This window comes from Macaca thibetana, chromosome 16 (genome assembly GCF_024542745.1).
Source record: "Macaca thibetana thibetana isolate TM-01 chromosome 16, ASM2454274v1, whole genome shotgun sequence".
NCBI classification, from domain to species: Eukaryota; Metazoa; Chordata; class Mammalia; order Primates; family Cercopithecidae; genus Macaca; species Macaca thibetana.
In genome coordinates this window covers 75,591,230-75,611,126 of record NC_065593.1, presented here as the reverse complement: position 1 = coordinate 75,611,126, position 19,897 = coordinate 75,591,230, and the positions used below count along the sequence as shown (strand labels likewise).

General features: G+C 49.0%; 2 protein-coding genes across 5 annotated transcripts in view; both read right to left on the bottom strand.

Annotated features, from left to right (window-relative positions):
• LOC126939561 (somatotropin-like) overlaps window positions 1–9,237 on the bottom strand; it is a 66,115-nt gene extending 56,878 nt beyond the window's left edge. The window contains exon 1 of the mRNA XM_050764984.1: window positions 9,116–9,237. Coding sequence (XP_050620941.1) covers window positions 9,116–9,125 — 10 coding nt within the window. The 5' untranslated portion in view covers window positions 9,126–9,237. The remainder of the gene's footprint in view (window positions 1–9,115) is intronic.
• On the bottom strand, window positions 7,531–16,120 carry LOC126939559 (somatotropin). Of its 4 annotated transcripts, none has more exons than XM_050764982.1 (5): window positions 15,959–16,117; window positions 15,539–15,699; window positions 15,211–15,330; window positions 14,953–15,117; window positions 7,531–7,836 (listed from the first exon to the last, which is right to left on the bottom strand). In XM_050764982.1, exons 1-5 carry the CDS (start codon window positions 15,966–15,968, stop codon window positions 7,639–7,641), a joined length of 654 nt encoding a protein of 217 aa, XP_050620939.1. In that variant the 5' UTR covers window positions 15,969–16,117; the 3' UTR covers window positions 7,531–7,638. The 4 variants fall into 4 exon arrangements, with proteins under 4 accessions (XP_050620939.1, XP_050620938.1, XP_050620940.1 ...); XM_050764981.1 differs by lacking the exon at window positions 7,531–7,836 and adding an exon at window positions 14,393–14,698 and having other exon boundaries at window positions 15,959–16,120; XM_050764983.1 differs by lacking the exon at window positions 7,531–7,836 and adding an exon at window positions 14,393–14,698 and having other exon boundaries at window positions 15,211–15,285; window positions 15,959–16,113.
• Window positions 16,121–19,897: the final 3,777 nt, after the last annotated feature.

Below are 19,897 nucleotides of genomic sequence, written 5' to 3'. Positions count from 1 at the left end.
AGGATCAGTGGCAAGCTTCAACTCAGTAACCATCTGTTGTGGGTCTTGGGGGAGTATACAGATGGTAAGAAATTCCACTTTGGGCCGGACAAGCATCCTATCTAGCCCAGTGTGCTTTCTGTGAAGTAGAAGGTAGAGTTCTTCCACGGAATTGGCGTCATAGGTTAAGCACTCCAAACATCTCTGAATTCCTTTTGACAGAGAGATCAACTGTGAGTTGGCATTTGCCAGTTTTATTTTTTTTACCCATATGGGCGTCTAGGTTACAGTTCCAATGTTTACTCTCCCTTTTCATCAACAAGTGGATGTTTTCATCTGTCTGAAAACAATTTCCCTGAAACTTCAAGAGGAATCCTCTTGTGCAAATGTTCATATGATTTTATGATTCAGCTTCCTTTCTTGTCCTTGGAAAAGAGTATATTCACCCTCGGAGAAGGCATGAGGAATCATAAAACCAGATCTTTTCTTCCAAATCAGTCAAGAAATGTTCACTGGAAAGTTGCTATGGTAAAAATAAAAGTGATTTTATGATATCCAAATGCATTTCTCTACCCTTCTGTGTCATTGCTGAAAGCTCTTATTATGTCAAACAGTTGCATTTTATAACTTTTTTTTTTAGATGGAGTCTCGCCCTGTTGCCCAGGCTGGAGTGCAGTCGCGCAATTTCGGCTCACTTCAAACTCCACCTCCCAGGTTCAAGGAATTCTCTGCCTCAGCCTCCAGAGTAGCTGGGATTACAGGTGCCCACCATCATGCCCAGCTAATTTTTTGTGTTTTTAGTAGAAACAGCGTTTCACTATCTTGGCCAGGCTGGTCTTGAAGTCCTGACCTCGTGATCCACGCACCTCGGCCTTCTAAAGTGCTGGGATTACAGGTGTGAGCCACCGCTCCCAGCTGCATTTTATAACTTTAAGGACAATTTCTAAGGAAAAAAAACACCGTGTTGATAGCATAAACAACCAGCCCAGGGCAGGGGGTGCATTAGCTCAGGGCAGCAGCCTATTTGACCTGCTTTCAAAACTAAAATTCAGGCCGGGGAGGTGGCTCACACCTGTAATCCCAGGTCTTTGAGAGGCTGAGGCAGGCGAATCACTTGAGCCCCAGAGTTGGCAAATATCCTGGACAACATGGTGAAACCCCATTTCTACAAAAAATACAAAACTTAGTGTACTATACTGGCACGTGCCTGTAGTCCCAGCTACTTGAATCTGCGGACTCAGAGAGTCTGAGGTGGGAGGATCACTTGAGCGCGGGAGGTGCAGGGTTGCAGCTAGTTGAGATCATGCACTGCACTCCAGCCTGGGTGACAGAGCCAGACCCTGTCTCAAGAACAAAACAAATGAAACAAAAACAAAAACTGAAGTTCAGACTTCCAGATAGAGAGAGGTGCGTAGCCTTCCAAATTGCAGATACTAGCTAGAAAAAATCGTGGCATCAGACACCAGAGAGAAAACATTTTCCCATTCTTCTCAGACCTCCTCTGAGTCTGGTGTTATAGATTAAGTATAAAAATAACCCTTTGGTTTCACCACATACAAAGCAGTGGGGATGCAGCGGTGAACAAAACATTGTCCCTGGCTTCCACAAATTTATTAGGAAAGCTATTTAGACAAACAAGTAGGAGATTACATTTGTGCATGAATTCCTATGACTGGGAAAGCAGATTGTTAAGAGAAAGCATAACTCAGATCAAAGAAGGCTTCCTGGAGGGACATGAATTATCTTGACTTTGCAAAATAGCATCATCCCCCAACATGACCTTTTCAACCTGGATGTTTCCACTAGGTGGAGCTACTGCTCTCTCATCCTGTGAGTCTGATATAAATCATCCACCTTCCCTGAATCGAGCATTTGGGGAAATAAGTTAAGAAGCAGGTTTCAGAGACAGGAGTATAGAGCCGCCCCATCCGGGGATCCACAGCCATTTCGGTGTCAGGATCAGCCGCATCAGGGCTGTAGTTATCCTTTATCTGCAAACCCTGCCTCATGGCCTCAGTGTCTTGAAGCACAGCAAATCTAAAAAGGAAGGGAAAAATGAGCCAGGTGTGGTGGTGTGCACCTGTAATCCCAGCTACTGGGGAGGCTGAGGCAGGAGAATCGCTTGAATCTGGGGCGTGGAGGTTGCAGTGAGCCGAGATCGCGCCATTGCACTTCAGCCTGGCCAACCGAGCAACACTCCCGTCTTGAAGAAAATGAAAACAAAAACAAACAAACAAACACAAAACAAAACAAACAAAACCAAAAAGGGAGGGAAGAAGGGGGCCACTTGGACTTTCTAGTTCCAGCAGGGAGAGCCTGGAGACTTAGCCGGCTGCTGCCTTTGCTTGTCACTGCCACAGGGTATCAGTGTTGACAGATGGTCCCACACAATACCATCAAACCAAGTGGGTCTGCAGATCCAGGTTCCCAGCTGCTGTGGATCTCTGAGGGAGGATGATCTCCTTCTTCGGGGCCTAGTCCAGCTGCGCTTGTCCTCTTGCTTGGGTTTCCAGGGTTCCAGTTCTTAGAGCTCAGTAGTTTGGAAGAGCTGTCCCGCAACGGTCTTCAGAGTAGGCTGGGTTACTTGGAACCCTTGTAGACTTGGAAACTCTGTTTGCTTTCCTTCCCGAAGGATCCACACCACCAGGGGTCAGGCAGCCCCTTCTCACTGATTCTTTCTTTCTTTCTTTCTTTTTTTTGGAGATGGAGTCTCGCTCTGCCTCCCAGGCTGGAGTTCAGTGGCGTGATCTCGGCTCACTGCAACTTCTGCCTCCTGGCTTCAAGCAATTTTCTTGTCTCACCTCTGGAGTAGCTGGGATTACAGGTGTGTGCCACCATGTCCCGCTAATTTTTGTGTTATTAGTAGAGACAGGGTGTCATTATGTTGGCCAGGCTGATCTCAAACTCCTGACCTCAGGTGATCTGCCCACCTCTCAAAGTGCTGGGATTTCAGGCTGAGCCACCATGCCCGGCTTCATTGATTCTTAAAGCAGGAAGGGTCTCACATCTCTCTTCCAGTATAATAGAGCTTCTGAGGGTAGCTGCCTTCATTGTCTATAGGAGGAGGCCCCACCCCCTAAATGGTTTTGATCATATTCTTTCTGAACATTAAAGCAAGTGGCTCACGCTTAAATTGCAGCTACCTTGAATATCTCCAGAGGAAGAGTGGCCTTTAATACTCCAAAAGTTTGTCGTCTTTATTATTATTTTTGAGACAGAATATTGCTCAGCCACCCAGCTGCAGTGCAGTGGCATGATCGGCTCAGTGCAACTCTGCCTCCCGGGCTGGAGCGATTCTCATGCCTCAGTAGCTGGGAATACAGGTGTGCACCACCACACCTGGCTAATTTTTGCATTTTTAGTAAAGATGGGGTGACACCATGTTGGCCAGGCTGGTCTTGAACTTCTGACCTCCTCCCACCTTGGCTTCCCAAAGTGCTGAGATTACAGGCATGAACCACCGTGCCTGGCCGTTTATCCTCTCAAGGATGGTCAGGGTGGCATTTTGGTGTCTTTCTCTCTAGTCCTGAGAAAGCATAAGTTATATCTTTAGTGGGACTTCTTACCATAGGATTAATAATAGTATTTACCTTAGAAGATTATAATTAGAAAGAAATGACATAATACTTGTAATAAATTAGCATGGTGTTCACATTTGTTGGTTTTAATTATTACACTGATAATTCTGGTGGGAATTAAGCACATCATTATAATCACATAAACTCAAAGCAAGAATCAGAAATCCATGGTGACCTTGAGGGCCATCAAAAGTCATAGACACCGTGCACAGCTTTCCGATTTTTCTAGTCTTTTTCTTGCTCCTTCCCCTACTTTCCCCCGAGTTTGGTCCTCTATGATTTAGGACTACTAGTAGGGTGACCAGTCCTATTAGCTGAGTTTGCATTGAGCTGAGGGATTCTTGGAAGGAACGTGGGACTTTCAGTGTTGACATTGAGAAAGTCTCCTGAAAATGAGGACAAGTTGGTAACCCTAATCCCAGCGGTGCTCATCACATGCCTCAGCACTCCAGGGCCTTCTGAATTAAAGAAGCAGCCAGGCAAAGTGTCAGCTTGTCTTGGCCTAGAAGCCCAGACCTGATAATTCAGAAGAAAAGGGAAGGGGTCAGTTCTGCTCTCAACTGTGTATAAAGGGACAAAACTCACCATGTGTATTTCAACAATGCTCTTGGAAGAAATTCAGAAGTGGTCATTTTAGGTTAGGGTAAATTCAGAAAAATGACAGAGTCAGGAAAACATTATCCCAGGGGTCAAGGATGACTCGAGCTCTGCCTACTGAACTCCTCCTTGTGCCAGTCTTGCTAATCCTATCTTCAGGGAGAGTTTTCGTTAGAAAATACCATTAAGGGTAAAACGTGGTGGCTCACACATGTAGTCCTAGCTCTTTGGGAGGCCAAGGCAGGTGAATCCGCTGAGGCCAGGAGTTTGAGACCAGCCTGGCCAACATGGTGAAACCCTGTCTTTACTAAAACTATAAAACTTACTCCTGTGTGGTGGTGCACACTTACAATACCAGCTACTCAGGAGGCTGAGGCAGGAGAATCATTTGAATCCAGGAGGTGGAGGTTGCAGTGAACCGAGTTCACATCACCACACTCCAGCCTGTGTCTCAAAAATAAAAACCAAAACCAAAACAAAAATAGACTATTAACATTCTTTAGTTGTGAGAAGATATAAAAATTTCCATCTTAACCATTTTACGTATATAGTTCAGTCACGTCGAAGTACATTCACATTGTCATGCAACCATCACCACCATCCATCTTCAGAACCCTTTTCATCTTGCACAGTCTAAACCCTTTGCTCATTAAATACCTCCCTATTCCCTCCCTCCCCACAGCCTCTGGCAGCCACCATCCTACTTTTTGTCTCTATGAATTTGACTGCTCTGAGTACCTCATATGACTGGTATCAGACAGTATTTGTCTTTTTGTGACTGGCTCCTGAGAAACACTTTTGAGATGACTGGTTGGAATTCGGAGCAGGTGGCACCACAACTGGCCCAGGCCTCTCATCTCCTTTTTCTCCTTTTTCCCTGTTCCACCAATACAACAGCTGTGGACACAAGGATCTCATCTCTGCGGTCCCTAACACAGTGGTTATCAACCTTGTTTACACATTAGAATCACCTGGGAAAGTTTTCAAACGACTCTTGCCTGAACCAGATTCCAGGCTAATTACATCAGAATCTCAGGGACTGAGAGCTTACGTGTGCATCGTTTAGAAAACACCCTAGACATCTCAAATTTGCACCGGAAATTGCTGTCCATACCAAGTTGATGAGCTGAAAAGTAGAATAACAGTGGGTAAATCAAAAGAGTTTAAAGTAGATGGTCTTTAAGGTCTTTTTATATTCGAAAATGTGCAAAGTCATGTAGTATCTTTCTAATTCTCAACCAGCAGTGGTTGAGTGGATTCACCTACACCCGAGGGGATCTGGGTGGACACTCTCTGGAGTGTTGCTCCCCCTGCAGTTCAGTTATATGTTACGACCACCCCACTTTAGAACCCTCTTAGTCACCCAGGTAGGCGCTGGACATTGTCATTCCCCTGTCACGTGCAGTCAACAAATACTTACAAAGATGGGTCACCTTTCCTTTAAAAACACGCAAGCCAAGAGATAATGATAATTGTGTTCATTCCATTGACTTCTAAAGACCGTGAGATTTCTAAATAATTTTAAGGCCGAATGAAGGACATTGCAGGAATATTGATTCCAGCTCCGTACAAGAAATAGTTTTCTACAGTGAGAGTGGTTTAATAGAATGAGGAGCCTTGTGAAAGTGATTCCTTTGGTTCTAGTGCTACACACTTGTATTTGGAATATTGACTTTAATGGATGCCGGAGGATAAGATTCCCAAAGTAGAAGAAACTAGACTGACTTATGAGGCCCTTCTAACTCCAAAATGCCATGAGTTTAAAGCCAGATAGTAGAAGAACTACGTAAGATGCAAGAATGACTTCTGAACTGAGAAATGCAGCAGCTCCAGAGTTCTGATTATTTCAGCTTTCAACCACTTCCCAAAGACTGAATTGTTAACTGTAAAATAGCCAAAAATGAACACAAGTGGATCTTGTTATCAAGAAAATTTATTATAGCAATAAGAATCAGAACTTCTAAAGAAGATTAATTAGGGGGTTGATTTTTTGCATTGCAGAATAATTCCTGACTTCATGAAATCATTTTTGGATATTAGAGTTCCTGTGAGCCTCTTAGTATGGATTTATAGGTCGCCAGTCACTTAGCCAAAGTGCTTGGGAGAGTAAACTCTTAACTTTAAAGAACTAACCACGCTCTTTAGTGCTTATTTGGAAATAACAAACATCTGAGAAGTTTATTATTTCCTAATTGCCAAGGAAAACAATATAATTTCACAGCAGGTATTTAGACCCTCCATTAGAAAACACAAAACATCCAAAAATTCAATGCAGAAATAACTACAATTTCTTGAGTACTATAATATGTCAAAATGTCATGGTGTTTAATCCTCTCATAATCCTAGTAAAGCAATATATTATTATCTCAGCTTGGTCAAGTAATTTACTCAAGAGCACTAAATTACATAAAAACCAAATTTTTCTGATTCTTTCCCTTACACCAAATTCCCCAATCAGCATCTCTCAGAACAAACTTGCTCACAGACAGCTTGGAGACCATGTGTGTTTGGGTTAATTTTTGCCCTTATTATATTTTCGATATGTGTTTCCAATGTTTAAATGTTAGATTTTTTGTATAAGTCTGGATGTCCTAGCTGTCTTAAAGAATCAGAAGGTCTGGAAGCCCTGTCCCTGCAGTCCTGATGGTGACAGGCTGGCTGGGTCCTACCTCAGCAGGGGCTTAAGTGCTGCAGATTGTGCTAGTTCTCACCCCTCTGTGTTGCATCCACCAAAGGAAAGCGAGTGTCATCTGGGATTTATCCTATTCCATCCAACCCTCATTGCTTACGTTGTTATCTTCCTGGTACCTGTTGTCACTGCATTTGCAACCCCAAATAAAATCTCTCTTCCACTTTCCTTGCCCTAATTGAGATCCCAAATGCTCTGGTTCTGTATGTCTCCAACTCATTTTTGCATTGTTCTCATAAAAGTAGTTGGGCTTAAGGAATATTGATCTTAAAGTTGTTCTGCACACAAGTAATTCTATTATATTGTTTCCTCGCCTGTTGTGAAGTTTTTGCCTCTGCACTTAATAACCCATGTTGTTTTCATTTCTTCCCACTCCTGGGGGGCCAGGTTTGGTTTTGCTCGTGATGGTGGGGGAGGAAGAAATGCCTTCAAGTCATCTCTGGGATGACCATTGAGCTATGACCAGTGAGCTGGGACAACTGACCTGGTGGAATGGCCTTAGTGAGTAACAGACTGCAGTGATGTGTCAGCTTTCTTATGGCACAGGAACAACCAAATCTCTTATATTTCAGTGGCCTGGTTCCCAATAGACCCTGTAGGCCCTACAGGTTGTCTTCCCCAGCTGCCCCTTGCTTCACACCACTACCTTCCACCCCATAATATTATAGAAGGACACCTAGTCAGACAAAATAATACAACTTAATTTTATTAGGACAAGGCTGGTGGGCACTGGAGTGGCACCTTCCGGGGCCAGGAGAGGCACTGGGGAGGGGTCACAGGATGCCACATGGGCACCTAGAAGCCACAGCTGCCCTCCACAGTGCGGCACTGCACCATGCGCAGGAATGTCTCGACCATATCCATGTCCTTCCTGAAGCAGTGGAGCAGCCCGTAGTTCTTGAGCAGTGAGTCATCGTTCTGTGAGTGTGCGTCAAACTTGCTGTAGGTCTGCTTGAAGATGTGCCCAGTCCGGGGGATGCCATCTTCCAGCCTCTGCAAAGTGAAGGAAGAGAAGGAGAGGCTGAGCGCTTGGTCACTGTTCCCTCCCTCCCTCTCTCATTCATTCATTTTCCTCCCTCCCCTTCAGGGTGTAGAGAAAGACCTGGAGGATTCACGAGAGGAAATGAAGACTAAGGTGAGTTCTCTTGGGTCAGGGCCTGACTGCTAAAAAGAGGGCAGCAGTGTTTCTCTCCCCCAGCCCTTGAAGCCAGTGGGGTTCCAGGATTTGGGACCCCTGGTGCCATCCTCACCCACATCAACGTTTCGATGCCTTCCTCTAGGTCCTTTAGGAGGTCATGGACGTCGCTGTCCGAGGTGTGATGCACCAGGTTGTTGGCAAACACACTCCCGAGTAACTGCACGGGCTCCAGCCACGACTGGATGAGCAGCAGGGAGATGCGGAGCAGCTCTAGGTTCTGCAGGGGAAGGACACGCAGTGGCTGTGCTGCCCGGGGGCTCTGACCACAGGCCTCCCCCATCCCTGCCTTGGGGAGAAGGTATCCACTCACGGATTTCTGCTGCGTTTCCTCCAAGTTGGAGGGTGTGGGAATAGAGTCTGCGAAGCAGAAGGAGGCCTGGGGGTTCTCCATGAGCGAATGCTTCTTTTCCTTTGGGATATAGGCTTCTTCCTAGAAGGACCCCCCCCACCAAGAGGGACTGCTGGTCTCTATGCTGGAGACCAGCTCCCATTGTTACTTCTCTGAGAACCTCGCTCAGTGTATGCTCATCTGCCGGCATTTTCGCTTCAGAAAACAACCCTGAGCTCCTTAGTCTCCTCCCATGACTTCCTAGGCGGGGAAAGTCACCCCTTCTTGCCACCCCTGACATGCACCCATTCCCCAAGAGCTTACAAACTCCTGGTAGGTGTCAAAGGCCAGTTGGTGCAGGCGATGGGCTTGGATCATAGCATGGTCAAAAAGTCTGGATAAGGGTACGCTTGGGACCCTACCAGCCTCTTGAAGCCAAGGCAGGCAGAGGAGGGCAAAAACCAGGAGCAGGGATGTCCGGGAGCCTGGGGAGAAACCGGAGGGCAACGGAGGGAGCCAGAGAGCAAGAGGCCAGTGCTCTCCCTGCCCCAGGAGCTGTTTGTTTTTCTCTCTCTATCCCTCCAGGGACCAGGAACATTGTGAGATCGGCCAAATATCTGGGCTTAGATGGCGATACTCACATTCAGAAGCCCCAAACCTGAGGGTTAGTTTCCCCGTCCCATCTACAGGGCTCAGCCTCTTCCTTCAGGACACATCGTGCAGAAATGGATTTTAGGGGCGCTTACCTGCAGCCATTGCAGCTAGGTGGGCTGTCCACAGGACCCTGAGTGGTTCGGGGAGTTGGGCCTTGGGATCCTGGAGCTGGTCTCTTGTGGGCCCTTTTTATACCCTGGCCCCTTATCTCTTGCTGCTTGACCCCGCCTATTTCTCTGTACGTTTACGCATGGGGCCACTGACGTGCCTGTGCTAGTGGCTAATTTAGAAACTCCTCCCACACATGCTGGGATCATGCCCCCTGGGTTGTCATCTTTCCCTTCCCACGGTCACCAATATTGTGAGGGTTGTGCAGAGGGTCAGCCAGCGATACCACCCAACTTGTCCTCTCTTTAAGGGTCATGTGGGTGTCCTCTGGCAGCACGCCATGGTGGCCAACCTGAACGTGGGGAAGGATGTCAGGATAGCCAGTCCTTGAGACCCCTACAGACCCCATCCCACTCTCTATCCTATCCCTTTCCTCCGTCCCCCATGTTTCCCCTCCACACAGAAGAGAGAATGTGTGTGTTGGAAAAGGGCCCAAGCGCAGGCAATAGATTGTGGGGGTTCTGGGCACCATTCAGTCTTCAATGGCACTTTTGCTGATTCCTTCCGGGCCCGCCTGAGGCAGCTGGATGCAGTGCTAACACTGACCACTAGAGGGAACCAACCCCACACTTTGCTCTCCCCTTTCCCTGAGTCTTGGGGGGCTCCCCCAGGTCCCTGGGGAGGAAGAACCCAGACTCGAGGTATTGCCCCAGCTCCTTGGACCTGCAGCAGAGATACAAACCAAGAAACAGAAATCCCGGGGACAGACACGGACCACAAGCGCTTCGTCTATGCCCAGAAATCATCAGAGTATCTGAAAGTTTTAAGAGCTCTTGAAGGTTTGATACTCTTCCCCAGCTTTGGAACTCAGAACAGGTCACGCGGAAAGATGCCCTGGATAAAAAAAAAAAAAAGTCCTCTCTCCAGAGCAGGTAGTGTGGTGCTACTCAGTTATTTAGTTATTTTAGTTTTTTTATTTCAGTTTTATTTATTTTATTTTCTTTGAGATGGAGTCTCATTCTGTTGCCCAGGCTGGAGTGCAGTGGCATGATCTTGCCTCACTGCAACCTTCACCTCCTGGGTTCAAGTGATTCTCCCTCCTCAGCCTCCCTAGTAGCTGGGATTACAGGCGCCCACCACTATGCCGGGCACTTTGTACTTTTAGTAAAGACGGGGTTTCAGTATGTTGGCCAGGCTGGTCTCAAACTCTTGAGTTTAGGTGATCCACCCTCCCTGGCCTCCCAAAATACTGAGATCACTGGCGCAAGCCACAGCTCCCAACCCAGTAATTTCAGCTTCTAAATCCCTCTGAGTGCAGGGATTCTGCCCGCAACACAAGGGGCCTTTTGCCTCATTTTGTCTTTCCATGAGGGGCAGATTGTTCTTTCTCTATTCTCAGGTGAGAATGGCCCAGTGGCATGGGGTGCCTTGTAGAAACCTCACAGCAGGACAAGGCGAAGGAAGAGAAGGCCAGGACTGAGCCTCCTGTCTCCTGGTGCCCAGAGTTGGGGCTATTTCAATACCATCTGGAGGTCACAAGCATCAGATGCCCCCAGAGGTGAGAGCAGGAAAGAACATCCTCACGGGCACTGAAATCATCCCCCGCTGAGTTTAAGAGCATCTAGCACTTGACGCTGTAGAAACACAAGGAAGGAAGCAAGGAAACGCTTCTAGAAGTGGTTGGCTGTGGTGTTGGCAACCAACATTGAAAACCCACAGCCCTGTGGCCCAGGATGTGAATACTGGGGCCCTGCCGTCTCCCCTCTTTCAGAGCAGAAGACAGACCTCCTTTTTCTGCCGTCATTCCCGAAGCATTACCCGACCAGCAGCCCAGACTCATCATCTGCTGGGAGGGCCCTGGGCTGTGGGCTGTTCTCCAGGCAGGGCTGCAAGAGGGTCCAAGAGGGGTGTCATCAATGATACCAGTTCTGAGAAAGCTGGGGCCCAGGGAGGGTGGAGACACCACTTTCCCCATTCTCCTTCCAGCACCAGCAAAGAGGAGGAGCCAGGTGGGAATGGAGGAGGGTCCCTGAGCTCCATGTAGCTTCTGCCTCCCCCACCATCCTTCCTCCAATGTGAATTGGGACAGACGGCACCCCATGACAGGGTCTTTTAGCCAGTGTTGGGGACTTAGATGTGGATTTTCGGCCATGGAAGAAGTCTCCAGCCTCCCTTAGGAATGAGCCCTAGCAGGGGCCCTAACTGGGGATCACTGCACAACTCCACAGATAGGCACAGGGCTGGTGAGGCTCCCTAGACGGGTTACTGCCAGGAACACGTGGGAGCAGCCAGGGCAGGTGAGTGTCTCCTCTCATCTATCCGTTTGTTTTACCACAGAGTTATGGTGACTCAGAGGACTCCAGGGACTCCTGGGGAAACAACTTTACAAAGGATTACCACAGCAACCATGGACCAGAGGGAAGAGCTGAGCCCCCCAGGTGTGGGTAGAAGTCGGTGATCCTTTTCTCTAGTCTACATTTTCCCAGGGCCTTGAGCAATGGAGACCTTGTCCATCATTCATTGCTAGTAAAAAATCAACATTGAATTAGACTTGAGATTTTCCTGACAGTCCCGGGAAGTGGCCCACTGTTGGGGCATCACTTGGGGCCAGATCCCTGGCTCCTGCAGGCTGAGAGACTACCGAACAAGGGCCTCCTCATGGTCAGTCAGGAGAGGCTGGGTTTCCCACCACTGGTTTCAGCTTCAAAAGGCTCAGGATAGGCCGGGCATGGTGGCTTACACCTGTAATCCCTCCACTTTGGGAGGCCAAGGTGGGTGGATCATGAGGTCAGGAGTTCAAGACCAACCGGGCCAAGATGGCGAAATCACGTCTGTATTAAAAATACAAAAATTAGCCGGGCATGGTGGCAGGTGCCTGCAATCCCAGCTACTCAGGAGGCTGAGGCAGGGAATTGCTTGAACCCGCGAGGTGGAGGTTGCAGGGAGCCGAGATCACGCTACTGCACTCCAGCCTTGGAGACAGAGTGAGACTCTGTATCAAAAACAAAAACAAAAACAAAAGCTCAGGATAATCTCACAGGCATCTTGGTTCTTTTAAAGAACCTCCCTTTATAATTTAGGATTAATGAATTTCTCTGTGTGTTTGGAAGCCCTTCCTATGTCCAACCTTGACTAACTTTAGGGTTCTGTGTGCCTGCTGTGGAAAGTCGCAGATCTGCTGTTGATCCTAAAGTGGTGTCTTTCAGGCTTTGAGACCTCCTGTTAGGTTCAAGACTGTGGGGTTGAGGACAATCACATTTTTCGAAGCCATACTCACCGGGTCTTAGGAATCGCCTCCAAGGGACTGGTGGGTGCTCCTTCCACTCCCACTTTGGTGATTTGTGGCGCACACTTCCCACCTGCAGCTCTGTTCTTTCTTCTTTGAGATCAGAGGCTGTTTATCGTACTGGGACATACTCTACCTCCTTTTGGCTTCTAATATCCTTTCTCTGAGTTTGGTACCGAGTCAATTACTCAGCTCATTGGATTAAGGTCTTCAGGGAATATTATGTGGGGATTCCCAAGGGCTCTCCTAGGGGAGGTGAGGAAGATGATCAATACTTCTGCATGTCCACCATGTGCTTGGGACTCTACTGAGCCATAGGGATGTGAGTGAGGATACTGAGGCTCAAAGAGATCAGGTGACTTGCCTGGAGTTCTCCCACTATCCAAGGCCTATCCAAGGCCCCCAGGCTTTCTTTCCATGCCAAGATCTTTAGAAACCTCATCTAGTAACGATGGTGGCACTACTAGGCATGGACAGAGCTTGCCTCAGTGCAAAGCTAGCAGGACAGGGGTCAAGTCCCTGCACAGAGGATGTTCCATGAAGATGGGGGGAATTGAACACGAGGAATTCAGCAGCAGAATGAGGTGTCCATAGGCATTAAGGAAAGTGGTAGAAAACAACCACCCAGTGTAGCTCGGTTTAGTGAACCGAGGCACATCATGCTGCCTATTTGTATTGCACGTTTCAGTGTACATCGTGTTTCACTTCCTGTATCTCGTTGGACCCTTAAGCTTGCCACATGATATGGCCGGGGGGTTCAGGCACAGAGGGGGGTTCAGGCACGGAGAAAGGGCCTCAGAAGGCTTGGGGAGGAGAGGGGCAGGCACTGTTGTGTGTTGATGGGGTATTGTTTGCACTGGTTGATGATCTCTGAACAACCAAGAAGTACATAACGATCTACCTAACCGGACGTGCTAAGTAATTTCACTTTGGGGATGATTCTCCAGGGAGACAATCCATTGATAGAGAAGTGAAAAGCATCAAGATGTGTCTAGTAGTTGTAGGAAGTCTGGGGTGCTTTCCTGATGGGGTGCCGTCAGCTGGAAATAGCCTCTCCTTCCTTTGACCTGTCCTGTGGCTATTTGCAGATATTTTGTTCCTCTTACCAGACTGTAAGCTCTTTGAGGCTGGATTTCTGCCTTTCGTCCATTCATTCATTCACTCATTCTTCTATTCATGCATTCACTGATTCCACAAGTTGTTGTTGCCTATAACATGTACCAGAGATTGTACCAGGCAGATGGGCATATCTAGATAAACAAAACACATGATCCTTTCTCTTCTGGAGCTAACAATCTACTGGCCGCAGAGATAATAGCAAAAAAGTAAATATAAAATAGTAAAAATAGAAATTTCGAATAGAGAACAGTCCCATGAGGAAAATAGGTAAGATATGGAGGGAGAGAATAAGCCAGAAGGTGATGGGACGAGGCAGCTGGCACAACCCCAGGCCCAGGAATTCAACAAGCATCTAGTGGGTGGACCCAGCACATGAGAGGACAGTGCCAAGCAAAGAAGTCAAATGTCTACTAGGCTGGGCATGGCCAGGTCGCCCATGTTGTGTTGGACGTCCTCCTGCTGGTATAATTATTTTAAAATAACAGGACAAGGAAGGGTGCCGTGGCTCATGCCTGTGATCCCAGCAATTTGGGAGGCCGAGGTGGGTGGATCACCAGAGGTCAGGAGTTGGAGACCAGCCTGGCCAACATGGTGAAACTCTGTCTCTTCCAAAAATACAAAAATTAGCTGAGCCTGGTCATGCATGTCTGGAATTCCAACAACTCGGGAGACTGAGGCAGGAGAATTGCCTGAACCCAGCAGGCGGAGGTTGCAGTGAGCCAAGATGGTGTCACTGCACTCCAGCCTGGTTCCCAATAGACCCCGCAGGCCCTACAGGTCATCTTCCCAACCTACTGCTTGCTCCATATCACCACCCTCCTCCCCATGACATTATAGAAGGACACCTAGTCAGACAAAATGATGCAACTTAATTTTATTAGGACACATCTGGTGGGCACTGGAGTGGCACCTTCCATGGCCAGGATTGGCAATTGGGAGGGGTCACAGGATGCCACCCAGGCATCTAGAAGCCACAGCTGCCCTCCACAGAGCGGCACTGCACAATGCGCAGGAATGTCTCGATCTTGTCCATGTCCTTCCTGAAGCAATAGAGCAGCCCGTAGTTCTTGAGCAGTGCATCATTGTTGTGTGAGTTTGTGTCAAACTTGCTGTAGGTCTGCTTGAAGATCTGTCCAGTCCGGGAGCTGCCATCTTCCAGCCTCTGCAAAGTGAAGAAAGAGAAGGAGAGGCCGAGAGCGCTTGGTCACTGTTCCCTCCCTCTCTCATTCATTCGTTTTCCTCCCTCCCCTTCAGGGTGTAGAGAAAGACCTGGAGGATTCACCAGGGAAATGAAGACTAAGGTGAGTTCTCTTGGGTCAGGGCCTGACTGCTAAAAAGAGGGCAGCAGTGTTTCTCTCCCCCAGCCCTCAAAGCCAGTGGGGTTCCAGGATTGGGGACCCCTGGCAGCACCCTCACCCCCATCAGTGTTTGGATGCCTTCCTCTAGGTCCTTTAAGAGGTCATAGACGTCGCTGTACGAGGTGCCATACACCAGGCTGTTGGCAAACACACTCCTGAGGAACTGCACGGGCTCCAGCCACGACTGGATGAGAAGCAGGGAGATGCGGAGCAGCTCTAGGTTCTGCAGGGGAAGGACACGCAGTGGCTGTGCTGCCCGGGGGCTCTGACCACAGGCCTCCCCCATCCCCGTCTTGGGGAGAAGGCATCCACTCACGGATTTCTGCTGTGTTTCCTCCCTGTTGGAGGGTGTCGGAATAGACTCTGAGAAGCAGAGGGAGGTCTGGGGGTTCTGCAGGAATGAATACTTCTGTTCCTTTGGGATATAGGCTTCTTCCTAGGAGAAGGACCACCCACCAAGATCTACGCTGGAGACCAGCTCCCATTGTTACTTTTCTGGGAACCTCACTCAGCGTACGCTCATCTGCCTGCCTTTTTGCTTCAGAAAACAACCTGAGCTCCTTAGTCTCCTCCCCTTACTTTCCAGCGAGGGAAGTCACCCCTTCCTGCCACCTGTGATGTGCTCCCATTCCCCAAGAGCTTACAAACTCCTGGTAGGTGTCAAAGGCCAGCTGGTGCAGGCGATGGGCGCGGAGCATAGCGTTGTCAAAAAGCCTGGATAAGGGAATGGTTGGGAAGGCACTGCCCTCTTGAAGCCAGGGCAGGCAGAGCAGGGCAAAAGCCAGGAGCAGGGATGTCCGGGAGCCTGGGGAGAAACCGAAGGGCAACAGACAGAGCTGGAGAGCAAGAGGCCAGTGCTCTCCCTGCCCCAGGAGCTGTTTGTTTTTCTCTCTCTATCCCTCCAGGGACCAGGAACATTGTGAGATTGACCAAATATCTGGGCTTAGATGGCGATACTCATTCAGAAGCCCCAAACCTGAGGGTTAGTGCTGCCTTCCCATCTACAGGGTGCCACCTCTCCCCTCGGGACACATCATGCGGAAAGGGATTTTAGGGGCACTTACCTGCAGCCATTGCAGCTAGGTGGGCTGTCCACAGGACCCTGAGTGGTTCGGGGAGTTGGGCCTTGGGATCCTGGAGCTGGTCTCTTGTGGGCCCTTTTTATACCCTGGCCCCTTATCTCTCGCTGCGAGACCCCACCTGTTTCTCTGTACATTTATGCATGGGGCTACTGACGTGCCTGTGCTAATGGATAATTGAGAAGCTCCTCCCACACATGCTGGGATCATGCCCCCTGGCTTGTCATCTTTCCCTTCTCACCGTCACCAGCATTGTGAGGGCTGTGCACAGAGTGTCAGCCAGAGATACCACCCAACTTGTCCTCTCCTTAAGGAGCAGGTGGGTGTCCTCTGGCAGCACGCCATGGTGGCCAACCTGAACGCGGGGAAGGATGTCAGGATAGCCAGTCCTTGAGACCCCTACCGACCCCATCCCACTCTCTATCCTATCCCTTTCCTCCTCCCCACATGTTTCCCCTCCACCCAGCAGAGAGAATGTGTGTGCTGTGAAAAGGGGCCAAGCACAGGCAATAGATTGTGGGGGTTCTGGGAACGATTCAGTCCTGAATTCCACTTTTGTTGACTCCTCCTGGGCCCGCCTGAGGCAGCTGGATGCAGTGCTAACACTGACCACTAGAGGGAACCAACTCCCCACTTTGCTCTCCCCTTTCCCTGAGCCTTGGGGGATGGGGTGGGGGTGGGGGGCGCTCCCCCAGGTCTCTGGGGACAAAGAACCCAGACTCAGGGTATTGCCCCAGCTCCTTGGACCTGCAGCAGAGATACAAGCCAAGAAGCAGAAATTTCGGGGACAGACACGGACCACAAGCGCTTCCTCCCCTAGCCCTGAAACCATCAGAGAATCTCAAAGTTAGAAGAGCTCTTGAAGGTTTGAGTGTCTTCCCTAGCTTTGGAACGCCGAACACATCACACCAAAAGATGCCCTATCAGGCTGGAGGCGGTGGCTCAGGCCTGTAATCCCAGCACTTTGGGAGGCCGAGGCCGGTGTATCACGAAGTCAGGAGTTCAAGACCATCCTGACTAATATGGTGAAACCCCGTCTCTACTAAAAATACAAAAAAATTAGCTGGGTGTGGTGGCGGGCACCTGTAGTCCCAGTTACTCAGGAGGCTGAGGCAGGAGAATGGCCTGAACCCAGTAGGTGGAGCTTGCAGTGAGCTGAGATCGGCCACTGCACTCCAGCCTGGGCAACAGAGCAGAACTCCATCTCAGAAAAAAAGAAAAAAATTTTTTTTCTCTAGAGCAGGTAGTATGATGCTACTCAGTTATTTAGTTATTTTAGCTTCTCCCATGTTCCTCCAATGTCAATTGAGGCAGGGAGCACCCCATGACAGGGCCCTTTTGCTAGTGCTGGGGACTTAGATGTGGACTTTAAGCCATGGAAGAAGTCTCCAGCCTCCCTTAGGAATGAGGATAGCAGGAGCCTGAACTGGGGACTAATCCAGAACTCTGTAGATGGACACGGGGGTGGCGAGGCTCCCCAGACAGGTTACAGCCAGGAACACGTAGGACCAGCCAGGGCACGGGAGTGTCTCCTCTCACCTCTCCACTTCTGTTGACCTCAGAGTTACGGTGACTCAGAGGACTCTAGGGACCCCTGGGGAAACACCTTTACAAAGGGTTACCATGGTAACCATGGACCAGAGGGAAGAACTGAGGCCCACAGGTGTGGGTAGAAGTCAGTGATCCTTATTTCTAGTCTAGATCTTCCGAGGGCCTTGAGCAATGGAAACCTTGTCCATCATTCATTGCTAGTAAAAAATCAACTTTGATTTAGACTTGGGATTTTCCTGACAGTACTGGGAAATGGCCCACTGTTGGGGCATCACTTGGGGCCAGATCCCTGGCTCCTGCAGGCTGAGAGACTACCCAACAACAGCCTCCGCATGGCCAGTGGGGAGACACTGGGCTTCGCATCTCTGGTTTCAGCCTCTAAAGGCTCAGGATAGGCTGGGCCTGGTGGCTCACGCCTGTAATCCCAACAGTTTGGGAGGCCGAGACAGGTGGATCACCTGAGGTCAGGAGTTTGAGACCAGCGTGGTCAACATGGTGAAACCCTGTCTGTACTGAAAATAGAAAAATTAGCCACGCCTGGTGGCATGCCCCTGTAATTCTAGCTTCTGGGGAGGCTTAGGCACAAGAATTGCTTGAACCCAGGAGGCAGAGGTTGCCGTGAGCCGAGATTGCGCCACTGCACTCCAGCCTGGGCGACAGAGTGAGACTCCATATCGAAAAAAAAGAATCTCAGGATAGATCTCAGAATCATCTTGGTTCTTTTAAAGAAAGTCCCTTTATAATTTAGGATTAATGAATTTCTCTGTGTGTTTGGAAGCCCTTCCTGTGTCCAACCTTGACTAACTCTAGGGTTCTGTGTACCTGCTGTGGAAAGTTGCAGATCTGCTGTTGATCCTAAAGTGGTGTCTTTCAGGCTTTGAGATCTCCTGTTAGGTTCAAGACTGTGGGGTTGACGACAATCACATTTTTCGAAGCCATACTCACCGGGTCTTAGGGATCGCCTCCGAGGGACTAGTGGGTGCTCCTTCCACTCCCACTTTGGTGATTTGTGGTGCACACTTCCCACCTGCAGCTCTGTTCTTTCTTCTTTGAGATCAGAGGCTGTTTCTCGTACTGGGACATACTCTACCTCCTTTTGGCTTCTAATGTCCTTTCTCTGAGTTCGGTACCGAGTCAATTACTCAGCTCATTGGATTAAGGTCTTCAGGGAATATTATGTGGGGATTCCCAAGGGCTCTCCTAGGGGAGGTGAGGAAGATGATCAATACTTCTGCATGTCCACCATGTGCTTGGGACTCTACTGAGCCATAGGGATGTGAGTGAGGATACTGAGGCTCAAAGAGATCAGATGGTTTACCTGGAGCTCTCCCAGTTCCTAAGTGATGCCTATCCAAGGCCCCCAGGCTTTCCTTCCATGCCAAGATCTTTAGAAACCTCATCTAGTAAAGATGGTGGCACTACTAGGCATGGACAGAGCTTGCCTCAGTGCAAAGCTAGCAGGACAGGGGTCAAGTCCCTGCACAGAGGATGTTCCATGAAGATGGGGGGAATTGAACACGAGGAACTTCAGCTGCGGAATAAGGTGTCCATAGGCATTAAGGAAAGTGGTAGAAAACAACCACCCAGTGTAGCTCGGTTTAGTGAACCGAGGCACATCATGCTGCCTATTTGTATTGCACGTTTCAGTGTACATCGTGTTTCACTTCCTGTATCTCGTTGGACCCTTAAGCTTGCCACATGATATGGCCGGGGGGTTCAGGCACTCGGGGGGGGGGGTTCAGGCACAGAGAAAGGGCCTCAGAAGGCTCGGGGAGGAGAGGGGCAGGCACTGTTGTGTGTTGATGGGGTATTGTTTGCACTGGTTGATGATCTCTGAACAACCAAGAAGTATATAACGATCTACCTAACCGGACGTGCTAAGTAATTTCACTTTGGGGATGATTCTCCAGGGAGACAATCCATTGATAGAGAAGTGAAAAGCATCAAGATGTGTCTAGTAGTTGTAGGAAGTCTGGGGTGCTTTCCTGATGGGGTGTCCTCAGCTGGAAATAGCCTCTCTCCTTCCTTTGACCTGCCCTGTGGCTATTTGCAGACATTTTATTCCTCTTACCAGACTGTAAGCTCTTTGAGGCTGGATTTTGATTTCTTTCTTTCTTTGTTTTTTTTTTTTTTTTTTTTTTTTTTTTTGAGACGAGTCTTGCTCTGTCACCCAGGCTGGAGTGCAATGGCACGATCTCGGCTCACTGCAAGCTCTGCCCCCATGGGTTCATGTCATTCTCCTGCCTCAGCCTCCCAAGTAGTAGTACAGGTGCCTGCCACCATGTCCAGCTAATTTTTTGTATTTTTAGTAGAGATGGGGTTTCACTGTGTTAGCCAGGATGGTCTCGATCTCTTGATCTCGTGATCCACCCG